General features: G+C 36.5%; 1 protein-coding gene across 2 annotated transcripts in view; it reads left to right on the forward strand.

The window, feature by feature from the left end:
* LOC125813573 (uncharacterized) overlaps positions 1-18,489 on the forward strand; it is a 44,458-nt gene extending 25,969 nt beyond the window's left edge. For both annotated transcript variants that reach the window (XM_049493048.1, XM_049493049.1), the window contains 10 exons: positions 2,199-2,702; positions 3,298-3,355; positions 10,300-10,387; positions 13,441-13,515; positions 14,688-14,771; positions 15,083-15,226; positions 16,255-16,336; positions 17,598-17,680; positions 17,817-17,871; positions 17,988-18,489. In XM_049493048.1, coding sequence (XP_049349005.1) covers positions 2,199-2,702; positions 3,298-3,355; positions 10,300-10,387; positions 13,441-13,515; positions 14,688-14,771; positions 15,083-15,226; positions 16,255-16,336; positions 17,598-17,680; positions 17,817-17,871; positions 17,988-18,044 — 1,230 coding nt within the window. In that variant the 3' untranslated portion in view covers positions 18,045-18,489. The remainder of the gene's footprint in view (positions 1-2,198; positions 2,703-3,297; positions 3,356-10,299; positions 10,388-13,440; positions 13,516-14,687; positions 14,772-15,082; positions 15,227-16,254; positions 16,337-17,597; positions 17,681-17,816; positions 17,872-17,987) is intronic.
* The last annotated feature ends 1,127 nt before the right edge of the window (positions 18,490-19,616 follow it).

Genomic DNA, 19,616 nt, shown 5'->3' on the forward strand with positions numbered 1-19,616 from the left:
TGTGGAAGAATTAGTCTATATGAAGTCAAGACCAAAATCTTCAACTTAGTTGATGTTGTCAGGCTCCAGCAATCTCATTCTGCTTTGCAATTTCAAGCTGTATACCTGAGCATGGTACAATGTATATTGGGGTGATTTAACCTGTTTGCTTGTTTTCCCGCTCCACATCCCGGGATAGATTAAGTATATGTATGATGGTGCTAAAACCTGGGTCAGGATTGTGGGAGGCGACTCGGAACACTTTCCAGTCTTGATGGGATTGCACTAGGGATCTACTCTTAGCCCATTTTTATTTGTCTTGGCAATGGATGCTCTTATGCGACACATTCAAGAGGAGGTGTCATGGTGCTTGTTATTTGCAGATGATATAGTTCTTGTTGAAGATATGCAAAGCGACATTAAAGTGAGGCTGGAGGTCTAGACAGAACGTGGAGTCAAAAGGTTTTAAGTTGAGCAGGACCAAGATTGAGTACCTAGAGTGCAAGTTCAGTAACGCATTCCATGAAGCGGACGTGGAAGTGATGCTCGAAACTCAGGTCATCTCCAAGAAAGCTAGTTCCAAGTACCTAGGGTCAGTTATCCAAGGTAATTGGGAGATTGAGGAGGATGTCACGCATCGTATTGGGGTAGAGTGGATGAAACAGAGGCTTGCTTCCGGTGTTTTGTATGATAAGAATGTGCCGCCATTACTAAAAGGTAAGTTCTATGAGTGGTAGTTAGACCGAAGATTAGAGTAATTGAGATGAGGATGCTGATATGAATGTGTGGGCACGCCAGGAAGGATAAGAATAGGAATGAAGTTCCGGGCCAAGGTTGGATGGCCCCCGTGGAGGATTAGATGTGGAAAGTAAGGTTGCGATAGTTCAGACATGTGAAGAGAAGATGTGTGGATTCCCGAGTGAGTAGGTGCAAGAGGCTGGCTATTGAAGGCTTGAGGAAGGGTATAGGTAAGCCTAAAAAGTTTAAAACATCAGAAATATCTTCTGTTTGAGCTAATAGTTTTTGCTCACACCAAAAATAAAAAAGGCCTAAACAATTCATTTTAAGACTATGAATGTTGTTTTGAGTCCCCTCAAAGCACCTCTTGTTCCTCACAATCCAAATTGACCACCAGACGCATGCCGGGACAATCTTCCATCTTTCTTCCTTCTTGCTCACATTACCATCCATATTCCAGCATCTTAGAACGTCTGCACAAAAAAAAAAAAAAAAAAAAACCATTTTGGAAAAAAAAAAAACATGAGGAAGAGGCACTGACAAACGAATAATTTCCTTATTTTATATTTTATAAACGTTCCCAATAGTATGAGTCTATAAACATATTCTCTTTGTATATTAACAAAAACCATTTTAGAAAAAAATAAATAAAATAATTCAAGGAAAAAAAAGGGACGCTCCATTTTTGGAATGGTTTAGTAAACCAGAAATGTCTCCAATTGGAAACATGTTTGTTTTCAGAAGACCAACAGGCTAGTTTCTGAGATAATTGGGTTCACATCATGGCGGTTGGTTTAGCAGTTAGAACTGAAATGTCTAGTTTTGTTGGATTTGAATAATAGTAGTCGCTTGGTAGGGCTAGATCTACTATGTAATGCGTAGAGTACATGCTGTGAACCTCACTTTTTCGGTGATGCAATGTTGTATGTTACCTCAGATGGCTGCATGGTGCTTATATGGTACACCTGCTGGGGATGTAGACTATTTTATGCCCATAACCATTGTCATAGGCCAGGAAGAATTTAAACAAGGAAAAGAAACAAGTTTCTTCGACATGTATGATCTCCTTGTGTAAATCAGAGTTTGTTGTTTAAGTTATCTGGTTTCAGTACTTTCTTGGCATTAGTTCGGATTCTTCTGAAAAACTATTTCTATCTTATGCATCTGTTTCAGATTTTCTCTAATTGTTCCGTAGAATCTTGCTAGAGTGTATAGTATGTGGTGATCTCTTTTATCATTCGTTTAGGTTTCCTTTCTTCTGCCTTTCTTGTACCTTGGTTTTAAGTTGTTTTCTTACCTTTTTAGGTTAGCTTAACACTTTGATTCTTTGGTTGTTTTGATTTTGTTTTGTTTACTGGTAGACCTACATTTTAAAAAGTATCCTCTTAAGACGTTTTGTTGGATTTATATGAGACTGGTATTCAGTTTTGCTTTTTGGTTATCAAAGTCTTTTTGTTTATTAAACTAGCAACTGCAAACAGGTGGAGAAAGGCACTGCTGTCTATTTAAGTGGGCTACGGGAGAAATATTTTGGTGAACTCTTCTTGAATGCTTATACTGTTCTTGGAGGTTCACTACAAGTTGAAGAATCAAATTCCCTCTTGCTAAATGCAAGACCTGATCTGCATGATCCTGTGAGAATACATGAATCAGCGGATCTAGAAAGGCAAAGCACCTTGAGGTTCGACAAAGTGTATGGTAAAAAGGAGGATATGCGGAGAACTGCCTTTGAGGATGGTCTTAATCACATTGCCAGATATGTGGAGTCTTTCGAGTCTCGATCCAATGAGATATGGCTTGTGTTTCGCCATGAAGGGATATCCTTATCAAAGCTTCTCTATACAGCTGAAGAAGTGATAAATGATTCGGATGGAGGAAATGAAAATATAAAGCATATTCAGATATTACATCCATCAAAATGGTGGAAACGGTTGAAGACAACAGAAGCAGGGCGAGAGGAAATGCGTAATCTGATTTGGCAATTGGTATTTTCATGATATGCTACATCCCTCTTTAACATTGTTTTTATTTCTCCGCAATAAATACTTGTTGAGATGTTGTTCCTTGATCATTGGATTTTGATACGATACACAATCTCTTGTAGCTTTTCCATCCTTTGTCTTTGTTGCAAATCACGTCTTTCATTTGATGTTTTCTATAGTATACGCAGTTATGGTGCTATTATTCTAGATTAGATTGTTAATGTTTTTCTACTTCACATGGATACTGTTGAGGAGCATGCTTTCCCATGTTGAGGTGGCTGCAAATATTTCCACATGCTTGCAAAACATTTCTCTGAGGGTTGTTACATTGTCAACCTAGTGCCCCAAAATGTTCTTGTTTACACTATTATTGCTGCAAGTTTAATCATCTAGAATTAGGTCATGTAGTAATGAATGTTGGGGTTCTTGTGTGAAAACTTGATATTCAATTGAAAGTAACTACTAATAACTAGAATATCATGTTTTACCTAGTAACTTTGCTTGCACTGTTTTCTTTCAAGTATCTTCTTCCATCCTGACTAACGATCTTCCATTTTCTTCATGAGGCTGTTCATTTCTATGTTTCTGTTCTATGCAGTTGATGGCACTTAAGTCTTGTCATGATCGCAATATCACCCATAGAGATATAAAACCTGGTGAGAGTTTTTCATTATTTGTACATAAATTTCTGTACTAGTTTCTATCTGAGAAAGGAAAGATAATGTTGCTTTATCTGTGTGGTAGTGATGTGTTATCTAAGCTGTTTTTTTTTGGGACCGTCTTGTATCCACTGATATGCTGTATGTTGAAGGGTCCTATGTGTAGTGCTCACATCTTATTGTGGAAAGGGTCTCCTGCTCTGTTACACATCGGTGAATACCTGTGGGTAATGTATAATCAGGCTTCAGCCAAGTTTAGCTCCGTTTTGCCAGTTAAGAATTGAAAAAGCCTTTGGTAAAAAAAGGATAGGAAAATGTACTCTATTTTAATAGCTGACATTTTTTCTTTTGAGTGGTGGCAAAGACTACTTATCTGATGTTTACATATAGCTAAGGCCACAATCGAATTCTTAATTCTCACAGTTAAGCAGAAATTCAGATTGAGCAACAAAATAAGAAAATAAGAGAGATAAACTGAATGGTTTCAGGGAAAAGACCCTTCTCACCTTCAGGGTGTTTTAAAATGAAGATTTTGGGCAATGACACAGTGTAATTACACATCACAACATTTTGCATCAGTTTAAGTATAATATCTGCTAAGAAAATAAATCTTGAGCCTAACACAACCCCAAGAGCTAGTTCAAGTGGAGGATTGTCCAAGACTATATAAGGAGACTATAATCCATATAATTAACCGTGTAGGATTCTAACTCGGCCCCTCATGCTAAGGCCTGATATATGGAGCATGGAGAAACATAATATGGGTGACCCAATATTGTATAGCCGATATCAATAGCATATTGAATTGTGTGACCATCTCATTTAAAAGATTAAGCTATTAAATAGGGAACACCTTTATTTACTTAATTATGTCTTCAACACCCCTTCACATGCGAGAGTGTTTTTCTTTTAATGGGTCAAGCACGTGAAATTTATTTAATAAAGGGTTGTAATGAGATTTAAACCAAGAACTTTTACCTTCCCCGGTACCATATTGAGAAAATAGACATTACGTGTAATTAAACCCCAAAAGTTAGCTCGATGAGGATTCACAGCTATATAAGGAGACTACAGCGTATGCATTTAGCTGATTATAGACTCTGATGTACTAAAGAAGTTGTTTTCCTGCTGGCCTTTTGTATCTGAAATTTGTTCAGTATAACCGATGAGAACAACTGTGTTGGTATTAGAAGATATATTACAGTTGGAAGAGGAGGATGTTGCTTCAAAACAAAAGACTTTTGGAGTATTACTCTCTGTAACTCGCAAGGAAAGAGGGTGAAGTAAAGGTAGCATCAGAAATAAAAGAAATATATGTTCTTGATTATGCCAACCAAAGTGAATTGAAGGACAATACTCTTTTCTTTGTGTATCTTTATTTTTCTGTAGTTCTTATGTTACATTTGAGCCTGTATTCCCAAAGATGACGGTTGAGTGGTTGAGACATAAGAGTAATAACTTGGAGATTCCAGGATTTCAATCTTACTTAGACACCCAGGGCCTAGGATCCTTGTATTTTTAACTCACGATGTTCTCCTGCTCGGGAGTTTCTAGACCCGATTACTTTTGAACTACAAGCCTTAGAACGACAGCGAGTGGTGTTCGATAATGAGGACTTTGACTGCCATAGCAACTGTGAAGCGGATGATGAAGGAGACGAGGGGAGTACTTATTCTTTATCTTTGCACGACTTTCAAGATCAATCTCTTGAAATTCCAAAGCAAATTACATGTCTAATTGATGCTGCTACTGACTCAGATCAGTCATCCATCTCCCGTAATAATTTTCATCTTCATCTTCCTTGGCATGGTGAAGGTATCCCTGGTCAGCAGGTTATACATACTCCTTCAGTCATCTCTACTTCTAAATGGACAAAGTTAGTCATGGTTAAGGCTTGCAAAGCTTTCGGCGTTAATGCTATCGGATTTGAGCATGAATTACTGGGCATGATTCTCAGAATGGATCAACGAAGACAAGATCAGGCTAAACAGAGGGTTTCATCATCAGAAGGTGACTCGAAGATGAAGAAGAAAAAAGGGGTAACTTAATTAAAAAGGTTATCTTCGGGTTTAATTCAAGATGTTGAACCAATCAAGGCGAGGGGTAGGAGTCACAAAACACAATCCAGATGAGAATAAAAATTCTCAGTTGGAATGTCAGGGGTCTGAATGACAGTAGGAAGCGGAGTACCATTAAGTCTCTGTTAATGAAGTGGAAGGCTGACATAGTTTGTCTTCAAGAAACTAAAATTGAGGATTGGTCACAACTAGTCAATTATCTTTGGGGGAATAGATGGGCAAGCTGGGCAGAATTACAAGCAAACGGTACCAGGGGGGGAATCATAATTTTGTGGGATAAAAGGTTCTGGAAAAGTGTCAACATTGAACCAGGAACCTACTCAGTCTCTGTAATTTTAGAGAGTATCCAGGAACAATTCAGATGGTGCTATACAGGAGTGTATGGACCACATACAAACAGCGAAAGGGAGGATCTTTGGTATGAACTAGCCTTGATTAGGGGCACTTGGGATGGTCAATGGGTGTTGGGAGGAGATTTCAATGTGTGCAGATTTGACTACGAAAAATTCAACTGTCATAGAAGGACTAGAGCTATGGAGAACTTCTCAGAAACCACACTAGATTTAGGACTCATGGATTTACCTCTGCGAGGAGCGCAATATACATGGTCAAGAGGAACTGAGCTTTTGCAGGCATCGAGAATTGATAGATTCTTGATCTCATCAGAGTGGAATGACAGTTTTAAGACAATAAATCAAGTGGCCCTTCCTAGAGTAATATCTGACCACAAACCTTTGATGCTTGATGTGGGGAATGGGACTCTAGCTCATCCTACTTCAAGTTTAAAAACATGTGGTTACAGGGTGAGGGGTTCCTTGATTCAGTTAAAAACTGGTGGAGTAGCTATGAAGTAGGGGGCAGTCCTGATTTCGTTCTAGTACAAAAGTTGAAATATCTAAAAAAGGATATCTCTACATGGAATAAGGAGGTATTTGGGAAGTTGGAAGAACAAAGAAGCCAGGCTTTGAATGACCTCACTAATCTAGAACAATCTTCTGAAGGCAGAATCCTTTCTGAGGCTGAAAATGCTCAAATGATTAACTTGCAGACACATTTAGAACAATTAGCAAAGATTGAGGAGGTTTCATGGAGACAAAAGTCAAGATGTTTATGGCTTAAGGATGGGGACAGGAACACTAAGTACTTTCAGAGCGTGGCTAATGCTAATAGAAGGTACAATTGTATTGATAAGCTAAAAATAGTGGAGTATGTAATTGAGGATAAAAGAGAGATCAAGGAGGAAATTTTGAGCTACTATCAACATCTGTATACAGAAAATGAACCATGGAGACCATCGGCTAGATTTGAGAATTTAGCTAGAATCTCGCAGAAAGTACTTGGCTGGAAAGGGAGTTTGAAGAGGAAGAGATCTTCTCAGTTATTAAAAGTTGTGCTCCTGATAAGACTCCGGGGCCGGATGGTTTAACCATGGCATTTTTCCAACATGCCTGGAAGATTATCAAGTACGAGATCATCAAAGCTTTGAGACACTACCACCAACATTGCCACATGGTCAAATCTGTAAATGCCACTTTCATATCCTTGATTCCTAAAAAGAAAGGGGCAATTGAGCTCAGAGATCATAGACCAATCAGCCTTATTAGCAGCATTTACAAGATAACATCAAAGCTTCTGGCAAACAGGCTCAAAACAGTGATTGGAAAATTGGTTTCTGGAAGCCAAAATGCATTTGTTCGAGGAAGGCAAATATCAGATGCAGCCCTCATTGCTAATGAAGCTCTAGATTGGAAAATAAAGAGTGGAGAACCAGGGTTGCTAGTGAAGCTAGACATTGAGAAAGCTTTTGACAAAGTAAGCTGGTCATACTTACTTACTATCCTGAGGCAAATGGGGTTTGGTGAAAGATGGATAAGATGGATGAAATTCAGTATCACAACAGTCAAGTATTCTAATCTTGGTGAATAGATCACCTGTGGGTTTCTTCCCTCCCCAAAGAGGGATTAGACAGGGTGATCCTATTTCACCATTCTTATTCATCTTGGCAATGGAAGGCCTCGGCAAAATGATTCAGAAAGCAAGTTCTTTGCATTGGATTGAGCCATTTAAGATAGGAAGAGATCCGACATCTCAAGCTAATGTATCGCATCTGCTCTATGCAGATGATACATTGATTTTCTGTGGTGCTGAAAGATCACAAGTGATGCAGCTTAATCTAACTTTGTTTATTTTTTAAGCTATTTCAGGTTTACACATGAATATGCAAAAGAGCACTATCTACCCAGTTAATGAAGTTTTAAATCTGGAGGAGCTGGCTGATATCATGCCTGCAACATTGGCTCATTTCCTTCCACTTATTTGGGTCTTCCTTTGGGTGCTCAGCATAAATCCACTGAAATTTGGACAGGGGTTATTGAAAAGTTTGAGAAGAGGTTGGCAACATGGCAATTGCAATATCTCTCCTTTGGTGGTAGAGTAACACTTATCAATAGTGTTCTAGACAGTTTACCTACTTATTACATGGCCTTGCTCCCAATGCCAAGTGAGGTTATAGAACATATTGACAAGATAAGAAGGGACTTCCTCTGGAAAGGCAACAGGGAGAAACACAAATTTCATCTCATTGAATGGGAGAAGGTCACACAACCAAAATACCAAGGAGGTCTTGGCATTAAGAACCTTGCAGCCCACAACAAAAGTATGATGATGAAGTGGCTTTGGAGATACAACTTGGAAGACGCAGGTCTCTGGAAAGAGGTCATCATAGCTAAGCATGGAAGGCTGAATCAATGGTGCTCAAATATTACTACACTTCCTTACGGAGTGGGACTGTGGAAGAGTATTAGGATGTTGTGGGATACATTTGATCAGAACGCTTACTTTGAATTGGGCAATGGTTTACTCCTAAAATTTTGGACAGACAAATGGCTTGGAAATACCACTCTTCAGGAGGATTTCCCAGATCTGTTTAGAATTGCTCAAGATCCCAATTTTGTTATTGCTGCTAATAGAGAAGGGATCAATTGGGATATGAGATTTAGAAGGAATATGCATGATTGGGAAGTGAATGATCTGGTAGACCTTTTTGCTAGACTACAACATTGTCACATTAATCTCCAGGCAGGTGATAAGCTCAAATGGGGACACCAGAAAAGAGTTTATACAGTCAAGGAAGGGTATCAACAGTTGTGCTCTAGAAACCCGTGATAGCTAACTGGCCCTGGAAACTCATTTGGAGGACCAAGCTACCACCTAAGGTAGTTTTTTTTACCTGGATAGCTCTATATGAGGCATGTCTCACCCAAGACAACATAAAGAAAAGAAAAATCCAATTCCCAAACAGATGCTATATGTGCAAAAAAGAGGCTGAAACCCCAGACACCTTCTTCTTCATTGTGAGGTGGCCTCAGAATTATGGAGCATGTTTTTTTGTCTCTCTGGCATCAATTGGACCACACCCCTCACTGTTAAGGATGCATATGAGAGTTGGAGTCTATGGAAAGTTGACAAAGCCATCAAGAAGATCTGGATTATGATACCTGCTTGTATTTTTTGGTGTATTTGGTTAGAGAGGAACAAGAGATGTTTTGATGGAGAGTCAACTGCTTTAGGCATTTTGAAGACTAGGTGCACTGAAAATTTGTTTAGTTGGACCAACTTGTATCCTGCTGTTAATGCAGAACAACTTTAGGATTTTACTAACTCATTAGCTCTGGCTTAGATAGTTTGTATAGTTAGCCAGAGATTTTTTTGTAAGCTCAAATGCCATATCTTGTAAATTTTGCATCTTCCTGATGCTGTTATTAATACCACTTATCTTATCAAAAAAAAATATCATTCTACTCCTATAATTATTAAGCTACCAGTATCAGCCTAACACTCTTCTCAAGTTGGTGTAAAGATGGCACACTTGCCCAACTTGCTAGTTAGTGTATGAAAAGTTCATTTGATGAGGCCTTTGGTAAACACATAAGTTAGTTGCTTTGCCAATGACACATGAACCAAACTCAAGATATCATGCGTAACTTTTTCTTTGATGAAGTATCGAGCAATTTCAACGTGCTTTGTTTGGTCTTGCTGGACTTCACAAACACCCTGGATTATAGCTCTATATTTGCCTTGAGAGAAAACTCGACCTCTTTGATAAAAACGAAACCCTAGTGTGTGAGGCAGATAACTCACCTCAAAAAGGTAGCAATTGCTCTGATACCATGAAAATTTCAAGAAGAAGAAAAAGTTTCTTTATGTTTCTTGATGAATATACAACCCATGAGAATGGGTACTTATACAATGAGTTCTAAGACTAATACAATATCATTCAACTCCTATAGTTAAGCTATCAATATCAATTAATAGAAAGTTACCTTTGAGCCTTGAAAGTGAAGAAGTAGAGTTTGATCTGACATCTTTTTGTTAAGACTCCAGTTGAAGAATTAGATGGAAACAGTCTTATTGTAACTGCGATAAAGTATGTCAGTAAGAAAAGAAAAGGTATGCTTTCAATGTGCCAACCCAGTCTAATTTAGTTGAAAATAAGTTTCAAAAATGTCTGATATGGGTTTTCTCTCGAGTTGTTGATTATAATTTTTATTTGTCAGCTGTTATGTCATGTCTTAACTTCTAATTTCTCTTTGATGCTAAATAAACGTCTGTGAATTTCTTGTTAATATACGGTTTCTGATTTATTTTTTTCTTTCATCTTATTTGATGAAACTGTGTTCATGAGCTTTCTAAGGTTTATTTAAAGGATCCACTATCCTTATGCTTGTGAAGTACTGTAGTCAAATTTTCACTGTTCTGAAGGACTTAGACTTTCCACATTAATTTTGTATAATATATCGAGACTATTTTTTATATATAGAATGGAATTCTTACACTAGTATTCTTTGTAATTCTATATGCAAGAGAATATGGTCATTTGCTTCGAGGATCAAGATTCTGGGAGGTGCTTGAAAGGGTATCCGAATGAAGATGAGAATTATATAACTAAAGTGTATGTCAATTATCTTTTACTTCCACATCTTTTGTGTTGAGTTGTCTTCTACTTTATAGATAACTGCTAAATATTGTTTCTATTATTTCCACAGCTTTTGTGTTGAGTTGTCTTCTACATTATAGACAACTGCTAAATGCTGTTTGATGTTTAGTATGGATTCTCGAGTGATCTCAAATGTGTCTCCCCATGTTTGGTTTAAACCTCATTGCATCATAGCTATTTTATTAGAGTCCTATGGATTCCATATCTTGATACTTCATCAAGTGTCGGAAAGTTATCCATATGCGGAAAATGTAACTCTTATTTTCCAGGGATTTCATGAAACTAATATCTGTGATGACAATGTGGTCTTATTTCCTCCTATGAATTTCTTAATTTAGTGATTAAATATTTCCTCCTGTGTAAAAGACAAAGAAAGAGAAGATATGATGATCCACTGAATACAAGACTATTTTTTGGTCTCAACACAATACACATATTTTGTTTTTCTTATAACGGAAGAATTTTATTTTTAATAAGGATCATTCATACAAAAAGGAACTGATCTAAGTGAGGCAGTTCCATTCGCATCTCTATCAAGAGTATTAGTAACAAAGGACGGAGATGCTTGAAAAATATGAGGATTGTTAGTAAATTTGACCTTAACATTCTAGCAAAGGAACAATTTACCTATAACACCTCCTTTCAAAAAGTTTAAGTCTTAGTAAAAGCTGATTATTGTGCATAACAAGTACCTTCTTATTTTTGCTTATAAAGTAAAGTGAAGTAATTTAGTTAAGGAAATCAGTACCTAGAAGGTACTGTACAGATGACAAATATTGCGTACTTGATCAGGACCTACACAAAAACAGCATCTAACAGGTCCATGAAATCAGAACAGGTTCTGGAAACATTTAAATTTTACAAATGCATTCATTTCCTTTTTTCCTCCAAAACATCTTTTCTTCCTCTCTTGCCATACTTTCCAGATGATACACAAGGACTGACTTCCAATTGTTCTTCAGTTTTCTCGTTACACTTTGTCCTTGCCAACAGTTCAGTAATTCCTCAAAGCTTTGTGGCATCACTCAGAACACCAAATATATTTAGAAATATAAACCAGATCTGCCAGGTTTGATTGCAATATATCAGCAGATGATTAAGAGATTCTCAGCAAATTCACACAAGAAGCATCTATACTGAATCCCCTTTTCTGCAAATTATCCTTGGTCAAGCAAGCATGATAAGCTGCAACCCACCCCAAACATGCAACTTTGGTTGGGGCCTTAGTTTCCACAACAATTTCCATGGCCAGAATGTCTCTGAATCAAGATACTGATCTTGTAACCATCAATAGCCAGGATTCACCATATATCTTCCCATGTTATTTGCAAGCCAAACCCAAGTTTCTTCCTTGTTTTCTTCAAATAATTATTGTCTGCATTTTCTGCAAAAAAGAACTAGCTTCACCCAGTCCCCAATCATTTAAGTCTCTCCTAGGCTGAAATTCCCATCCGTTTTCCATAAAACTGTCAGCCATCAAGCAATCTTGTCATCACCATGCTATAAATGACTGGAAATTGGGTAGTATCAGATGTCCTTCTTATGGCAAGGCAACAAGGAAAATAGAAGCTTTCACTAGGCCAAGTGGAAAGAAGTAATTATAGGTAAAAAGCAAGGTGGCCTAGGTATCAGAAACTTGAAATTACAAAACAAGGCTCTGAAGATGAAATGGCTGTGGAGGTTCATCCCAGAAAGCCAACTTTTGTGGGGAAGAGGCATCAAGATAAAATATGGGGAGGAAGACTAGTGGATGATTAAAGGGTTATCACTCCATATGGGGTCAGTCTATGGAGATCCATCAGGGCTCACTGGCCATTTTTGAAGGACAGCTCATTCATCAAAGTGAATGATGGAAAACAGAGCTCTGTTTGGAAAGACAACTGGCTAGGGAATGAGAGTCTTCAAGAAATATTCCTAAGACATATTCAACTTGGTGAACTTAGTGGTGCATCAACATAAGACCATGGTAGAAATAAGGACAGATCATGGAGGATGTGTTATCACTTCCAAAAGAATGCTGAATGACTGGGAGATACAGAGGGTGACAGAATTTTGCAAAACATGGAATCCTGGGGGACTGATTTGCTCAGATGGAAGGAACACATCTCTGGCTTATTCAAGGTGAGGGATGCTTATAAAATGATGAGCCAGGTAAACTTTCAGATTGTAGACTTTTCATTAGTGTTAGAGGCATTTCTTGAATAATGTTTGGAAAGATCACTGGAGTTTTACATAGTTGGGAGGAAGCAGGAGTTCGGGCAGAAGACAGGAGTATATGGAGAATTGTCCATGCAAGCATTTGGTGGACAATCTGAAAAGAAACGGAATTCCAGGTGTTTTGAGGATTTGAGGAACTTAGTGCACAAGATCAAATGGAATTGCCTTTTGTGTTTTGTTTTTTTTTTTGGTGCAAACAGACTTATATAGAGGATTCTGTTGATAGAGGTGATGTTATAGATACCATTTAGGATAGGAGGAATTTAAAACAAATATCTTGTAACGCTACGGTTTTCCTGCTTTCAGGAATTTCCTTGTTCCACTTCTATAGATATTTTCCTTGTTTCAAGAATTTCTTTAGTTTCAGTGAAAGCTAATCATATTGTGTAGTTTCCTCAGAGTGGGAGGTCTGGCAAGATAAAGAAGAAAAAAGGGACAGGATGGAGGTGAGGGAACTGGGGAAGAGAGATGAAAGAGTGGGCTCAGACGAGAAGAAAATGAGGCCGGGTAGGGGTGGGGGGATAGATTCTCTTTAACTTGTCTTTTTTGGATTGGAAAGAATGTTTCTCTACTTTTTTCTTGATTAGGTTTAAAGTTGTATATTTAAGTCTTTACGAGTATAGGAGAAGCACGAATATTCAAACTCTAAATGAAGTAACTCATCAAATATTTGTTCCACATTGGACTGACACATATATTATTAGTGATAGTCTGTTCGATTAGATGAATAATTGTTATAGAATCTTTCTTTTCTTTATAAACCTATTCTTAGTGGCCTTATTCATTTTCAGGCGTATTATTGACTTTGGTAGCGCAGTAGATGAGTTCACATTGAAGCACTTGTATGGGTCTATTGGGCCTTCAAGGTATTATATTTTCTGAATCTTTCTTTTCAGCCCTTTTTGCATTAAACTGAATGATATCAAGGTACTTTGAACTTGTAATGTGCATTTACTTGTAAATCCTTGTTCGTGAGTGGTGACTTCTCTTTTTGTTTTCGATTCTCCCTTTCAGAGTGTCTTGGCACAACATGCCTTCTAATTAGGATCAAAGAATGTACCTATTTGGGAATCATGGTAGCCCAGTTAGTTGGCTAGGACCCTTGTAATCCTCTCACCGAATTTCCCTTCCCCTCACCCTTATGTATAATAAAAAATTCGGATAAAGAGAAAAAAGGACTGTACATATTTGCCTGATGTAGAATTCAGACGTCATTTACAGTCATGTTTGCGTACCATCAATGTGCAATAGTGAATATTAAATTGAGAATACTACTGTGTTCCTTATTTGCTACCACTAGTTATGGTCTGGTCATCTTTATAAACTTGCCTACTATGTTCATATAAGATGAGGAGCATGTGACAGCTTTATGTTTCTCTCTCTCTCTCGGTTTTCTGGCTGAATGTTACTTAAGCATGTATATTTAACTGACAACCCCACACACACACTATCAATAATTAGTGGCTCCACCACACACCCTTGTTATCTGCTTACCTTAGAGCATATACAGGACATACTCATAGTTATTTAAATGGGTGGATCTAAAGATGGTGGGATATCAAAAGCAACAAGGATGACATATCATGGGACACGCCACCCAAAAGAAAAACACTTCTCCATAATGTTGTGTATGGTTTCTGGAGTGTATCACTTATTCTAGTTCTTCTGTTACTCTTGCTAGTGTTAGGTTACTAGCTGTCCATTTCCACGCACTGTGATAACCAGCTGAGCATTACCATTTATGGGCTAAGCGCAGGCCTTCCTACAATCTCTGGAAGTATAGTTAAGAGGTCATAAAATCTCTGGAAGTATAGGCTGAACATGAATTCATTAGGGAAGTTTTTTGATAACCTAAATGATGTGATGTTTGCCCTCTACTTTTTGTGCTGGGGAATGTATAGTTAATAGGTCATAAAATCTCTTTGCTGCTCCTCTAGCCAATTTTTCTGTGGTATATTGAAGAATTGTACCACCTTTTTTTATTATTACATATTTCTTTTTATTTTTCTCAGTTCTGTTTCCTTTTCTTTTTTAACAGAGATGAACAAACTTATGAATATACTCCACCTGAAGCTCTTTTGAATGCAAGTTGGTACCAAGGGCTGACTCCCACCACCATGAAGTATGTCAATTTCTTGTTAATTGTGAATTTTGGTTCTGGTTATATGCCCTATTATTATGCAGTGTACGCTCCACTGTTCTATAACATTAATTCTGCACTTGTCATGTGTGTCTTTTAAGCATAGAATCTGTAATTTGGAATTGAATGACATTCTGAAGGCCACCAGATTTTTGTTCATCATTTTGATTGGTATTTACTGAATGTGACTTCATTCATTAAACACAAGAACATCAGCCTTGTTATAATTGTTCTATTGTATATGCTACATGCACTAGTTTCGTGGAGCTTCTCATTATGTCTATGTTTAACAGGTATGATATGTGGAGTGTTGGTGTAGTGATCTTAGAACTGGTTTTGGGTACGCCAGACGTGTTTCAGGTAAGTTCTAGGACACAGGCTCTTTTGGATCAACACCTGGAGGGTTGGAATGAAAGCTTGAAGAAGCTTGCATACAAGTAAGTCCAGTTTAGATCAATGATTATTTTATACCTTTTCAACTTCGTAGAAAAACTTCCAGTGTTAACCATAAATGTGCATTTATGTCCATTCTTTTGCCCAATTAAAAGTGATTGGTATTTGGTTTACAATATTGGTAGCATAAAATAAGGCAGTTATGATGTTTTCAGTTATTCATGCACAAAAAGGCATTGTAGATTTTCCTTTAGGATTGCTGTGAAGGCAAGATGTCTCTGTTCTGCACAGTTGAAATCAGAACTGTGAGGATTAAAAGTTGATGCAAATATGTCTTAGCGATGACGTAAGTTTCTGCAGCGAAGTGTATTTAAAGTGATAGGAAACATGGAGAAAAGGAGAGAGTGGGACTGTGAGAGAACAAAAGAGATGTATTGAAGACCTGATGATTTGCCTGCAAGCCACACCTCTTCATTGGTGTTAAGCACAACACGTGTGATAATTCTTCTAATGCTACATTCTTATGCTAATGGTTAACACTCTAATACTGATCGTAATTTACTCTTTTTAGTGGTTGACTTGCAGCCTGTAATTTGATAGGGTATCACATATTGTTAAAGACTTGATTGAAATAGGTAGTGTCCTTTTGGTAGCTATTAACAACTAATTTAGATTTCAAATTTAATTTGAAATGACTAAATATTCCATTAGAAAATAAAAGAAAGTTAAATACCTCAAACAATCTAAGCAAATTGGCATCATGCCGAGTGCACAGTTTATTTGGGACTTTTTCCTTGCGAAATCATCAACAGTCTCTTTACAATTGAATTTCGAAATTTTTCCCACTTTTATCTGTATCTGTCTAAACATACTTCAGTGGATATTTGCTTTGATCAATTTGTGCTACTTGTTAATCATCGCATTTGAGAAGAAAGGATTTTTGTTAGTATAGTTCAATATAAAAGGAACTCTACAGTTTTTACATGGATAGTGTTGATTTGATGTAATCTACTTGGTTATTCCAGTCAGGTTGACACTCTGCTAAATATAGCTGCAATGTTTCTTTTGACAGACTCAGATCTTTCATGGAAATGTGTATTCTGAGCCCTGGAGTTACCTCAAAACTTCATCAAACTAAATCAAAATATAACCAGGTGAGGTGTCTTCTTTCTAAATCCTATTGGTCCACATTCTGTCTGTTGCCTTGGGTTTTGTACAAGAGATTTATGTTTGACAAAAATGAGTACTCCCTCCCTTTCAATTTTGTTTGTCTTATTTATTTTTAAGTCAGTTCAGAGAAGGATGTTTCTTTCCTTTCTTGGGAACTCTTTATTCCCATTTCCACATGGTTTGTTTAAGACCACAAGATTAAAGGGTATTTTGGTACATTCTACGTATCTTTAATTTAAGACCACAAGATTGAAAAGTTTTTCTTTCTTTTTTGAACCCCGTCCAAGTCAAAACCAGGCCAACAAATTGAAACGGAGGGAGTAGTTCTTACCCACTTTCAATGTGATTAATTTACTTTTCTTATTTGGACCTGCTGCAAAGTGGGGTTTGTTGGACATGTATATTGAGAATCAATATGCCATTACTCATTACCGCAGCTTAGGCTCTTGCTATGATGTTCGAGTTACACCAATACAGATTTGATTTATTCAGTGTCATTGGTTTTAACTAATTCTGTATTCTTCTATTTTTTTTCTTTATTGTGTTTTGGCATATAAATGGATGTCTGTTGTTGAAATCCTTTTCCCTGGATGGTGTAGTACCTGTTAATATTAGGCAAGAACAGAAATCTCCACGTAATAGGAGATATTAGGTGGTGGAAACGTATTACAGTTTCACATCTAACCTGTGAAAAATGTTTTTCCGACATTTCTGACAACGAATAGTTTTGGAAGCTATATAACCGAGAAAAAGAATAAAAATCTCACATGTAACAGGAAGTATCAGTTGGTGGAATCTTGTGATTCAGTTTCACATTAAATTTGCAAAATGCTTTTCCACATTACTAAACCTAATGGTATTGTGAGAGACAATATTTGTCTGATGATTAGAGTGAATTGTTCCGAGTGTCACTTCTGTTCCACTTTTGCAGTTAGAAAATCCTAGCTGGTGGCAGTCAATATTTTCAGATGTCTTCTGTCAAAATTCTTTTTTCCAATTTTTTTTTTTTTTTTTTTTTTTTTTTTGCGATAGTAGATTCTTAGTTTATCTACTAGACTGAATTATTCACACTTCACATCTTTCCAAGAGCTTATTCAATTTCATTGCTTTTGAGGTATGCCACTAAATATTATTACTACCTGTTTTTATTTCTGAGATAATCTTTATAGATAGGAATGATTAGCTTCAGGGTTTAGAGCTATGGATTCATTTGTTTTAATTTCTAATTCTTATTTCTTCATTCAGGCCTCAGCTTCACCAGCTCCATGGAAATGCTCTGAAGAGTTCTTTTCTCATCAAATTAAAAACAGGGATCCTCTGAAGATAGGGTTCGTATTCATGTCTGTACTGCACATTCCCTACCGGAATCCCAAGGCCCTCTTTCTTTTTTCAAAAGGACAATCTATGGGACACAACAAAGTTCCAAATTGGTAGCTCGCTAAAATTATTTTTTGATTGCTGCAGGTTCCCAAACATATGGGCACTGCGACTAGTACGTGAATTATTACAATGGAATCCTGTAAGCTGTCTTGAAACAGTCAATGTTAATACCTACATTTGTGCTTCGTGTTGTTAATTCAGTAAGCTGAAATTAGTATTTGATTCTAAATTCTATTAACTGCATCTTCATTTCAGGAAGATCGACCAAGTGTTGATGAGGCTCTAAAACACCCATACTTCTCGCAAAGGTGATAAAAAAAATACCAGGTGGGATACCTGCTTCTGTATGAACAGCTAAAAGACAACACAACTTGTATACCTTTACCCGAGGTTCTGTGATTCGGATGCCTTGTGGCCCATTCTCCACCTCTCTTTCTTGTACTGTCCTAATGGGACACTGGGCTTTACAAGTGCAGCTTATGGTTATTTCATTGAACTTATTGCCTGGTGTGTAAGCTGGAGGAACAGAGAAACGGGCAGCAAAGAATGAAGAGCTGGAAGTAGGAGTGTACATGACCGGGTTGGTTCCGGTTTTTCAAATATCAAACCAAATCATTTGTGTAAAAATTTTAAATTTATAAACCAAACCAAACTAATAAAATTGGGATTTTTTTGGGTTTTTCAATCTCGGGTTGGTTCGGTTTTTTCAAATACCAAACCAAACCATTGTGTCGAATTTTTAAATTTATAAATCAAACCAAACTAATAAACCTCGAATTTTTTCAGATTTTTGGATTTTTTCGGTAAAGTTTGCATACAAACATATAATTAACTTGTGCTCCAAATATTTCTTTAGTCCAATCAAAATATAATTATCTAAGGTGTTTCTTAAAAAAATAACACTATGAGATTAGTATGGATGACACAAAAATATTCAATAAAAAATAATAATGAAATCTTCATATAAAATAAATATTGCAAAGTCATAATGAAAATGATCATAATTTAAAAGTATTAAATTATGCTAAAATAAGATTAGTTTCATTACTAAATATTTAAGGAAAATTAAAATTAGATTATGTATTTTAATTGTCTAAACTAATGTAAAACTAAAGAACAAATATTCAATATTATTGTCATTCTTAGTGTTGAATTGATTTTCTTTTTGCATTAGTATTAATTTTATTTTGATTTCAGTTTTATTATAATTATCAACATCTATGAACTATAATCTTTATTGGACCATTCCGAATTCTAAGTTTTAAACTTGAAATAATATATTAAAAGATAAAAACTATGAAATAGTATAAGAAATATTTAAAAAATATATTTAAGTAAATATTTTAATGTATAAAATAAAATTTTAAAATTACATATATAATGTCGGGTTGGTTTGGTCTCGGGTTGGTTTTTTTAAGTTAAAACCAAACCAACCAAATATAGTCGGATTTTCTTTCCAATATCAAACCTAGTCAAACCAAACCACTAGTTGGGGTTTTTTTTCGGGTTGACTCAGTTAATGGTTTGGTTCGATTTCATACCCCCTAGCTGGAAGAATATGGATATTTCTTCGTTTCTTTACCTTGCAGCATGAAATTTCTTGAACCAATATTCCAATGTCAAATTCTTTGGGAGGATAAGTATGTCATGTGTTTTAGGATTTAAGTTATATACATGGATGGTATATAGTTTATATATATACGTAGTTTAGTTTAACCTGTCATAGCTAACACAAAAGGTCATAAACACTATATAGAGCTATGGAAACTTTCATCATTGGAAAGCATATAGCATATCATTCCGAGGATTTATCCCAAAACTTCAGCTCCAGTTCCAACTTCATGAACGAGTAAACGCATCTAGTTTTAGTGCAGTTGATTTGTG

Source organism: Solanum verrucosum, unplaced genomic scaffold (genome assembly GCF_900185275.1).
Source record: "Solanum verrucosum unplaced genomic scaffold, falcon-dt-bn FXZP01000235.1, whole genome shotgun sequence".
NCBI classification, from domain to species: domain Eukaryota; kingdom Viridiplantae; phylum Streptophyta; class Magnoliopsida; order Solanales; family Solanaceae; genus Solanum; species Solanum verrucosum.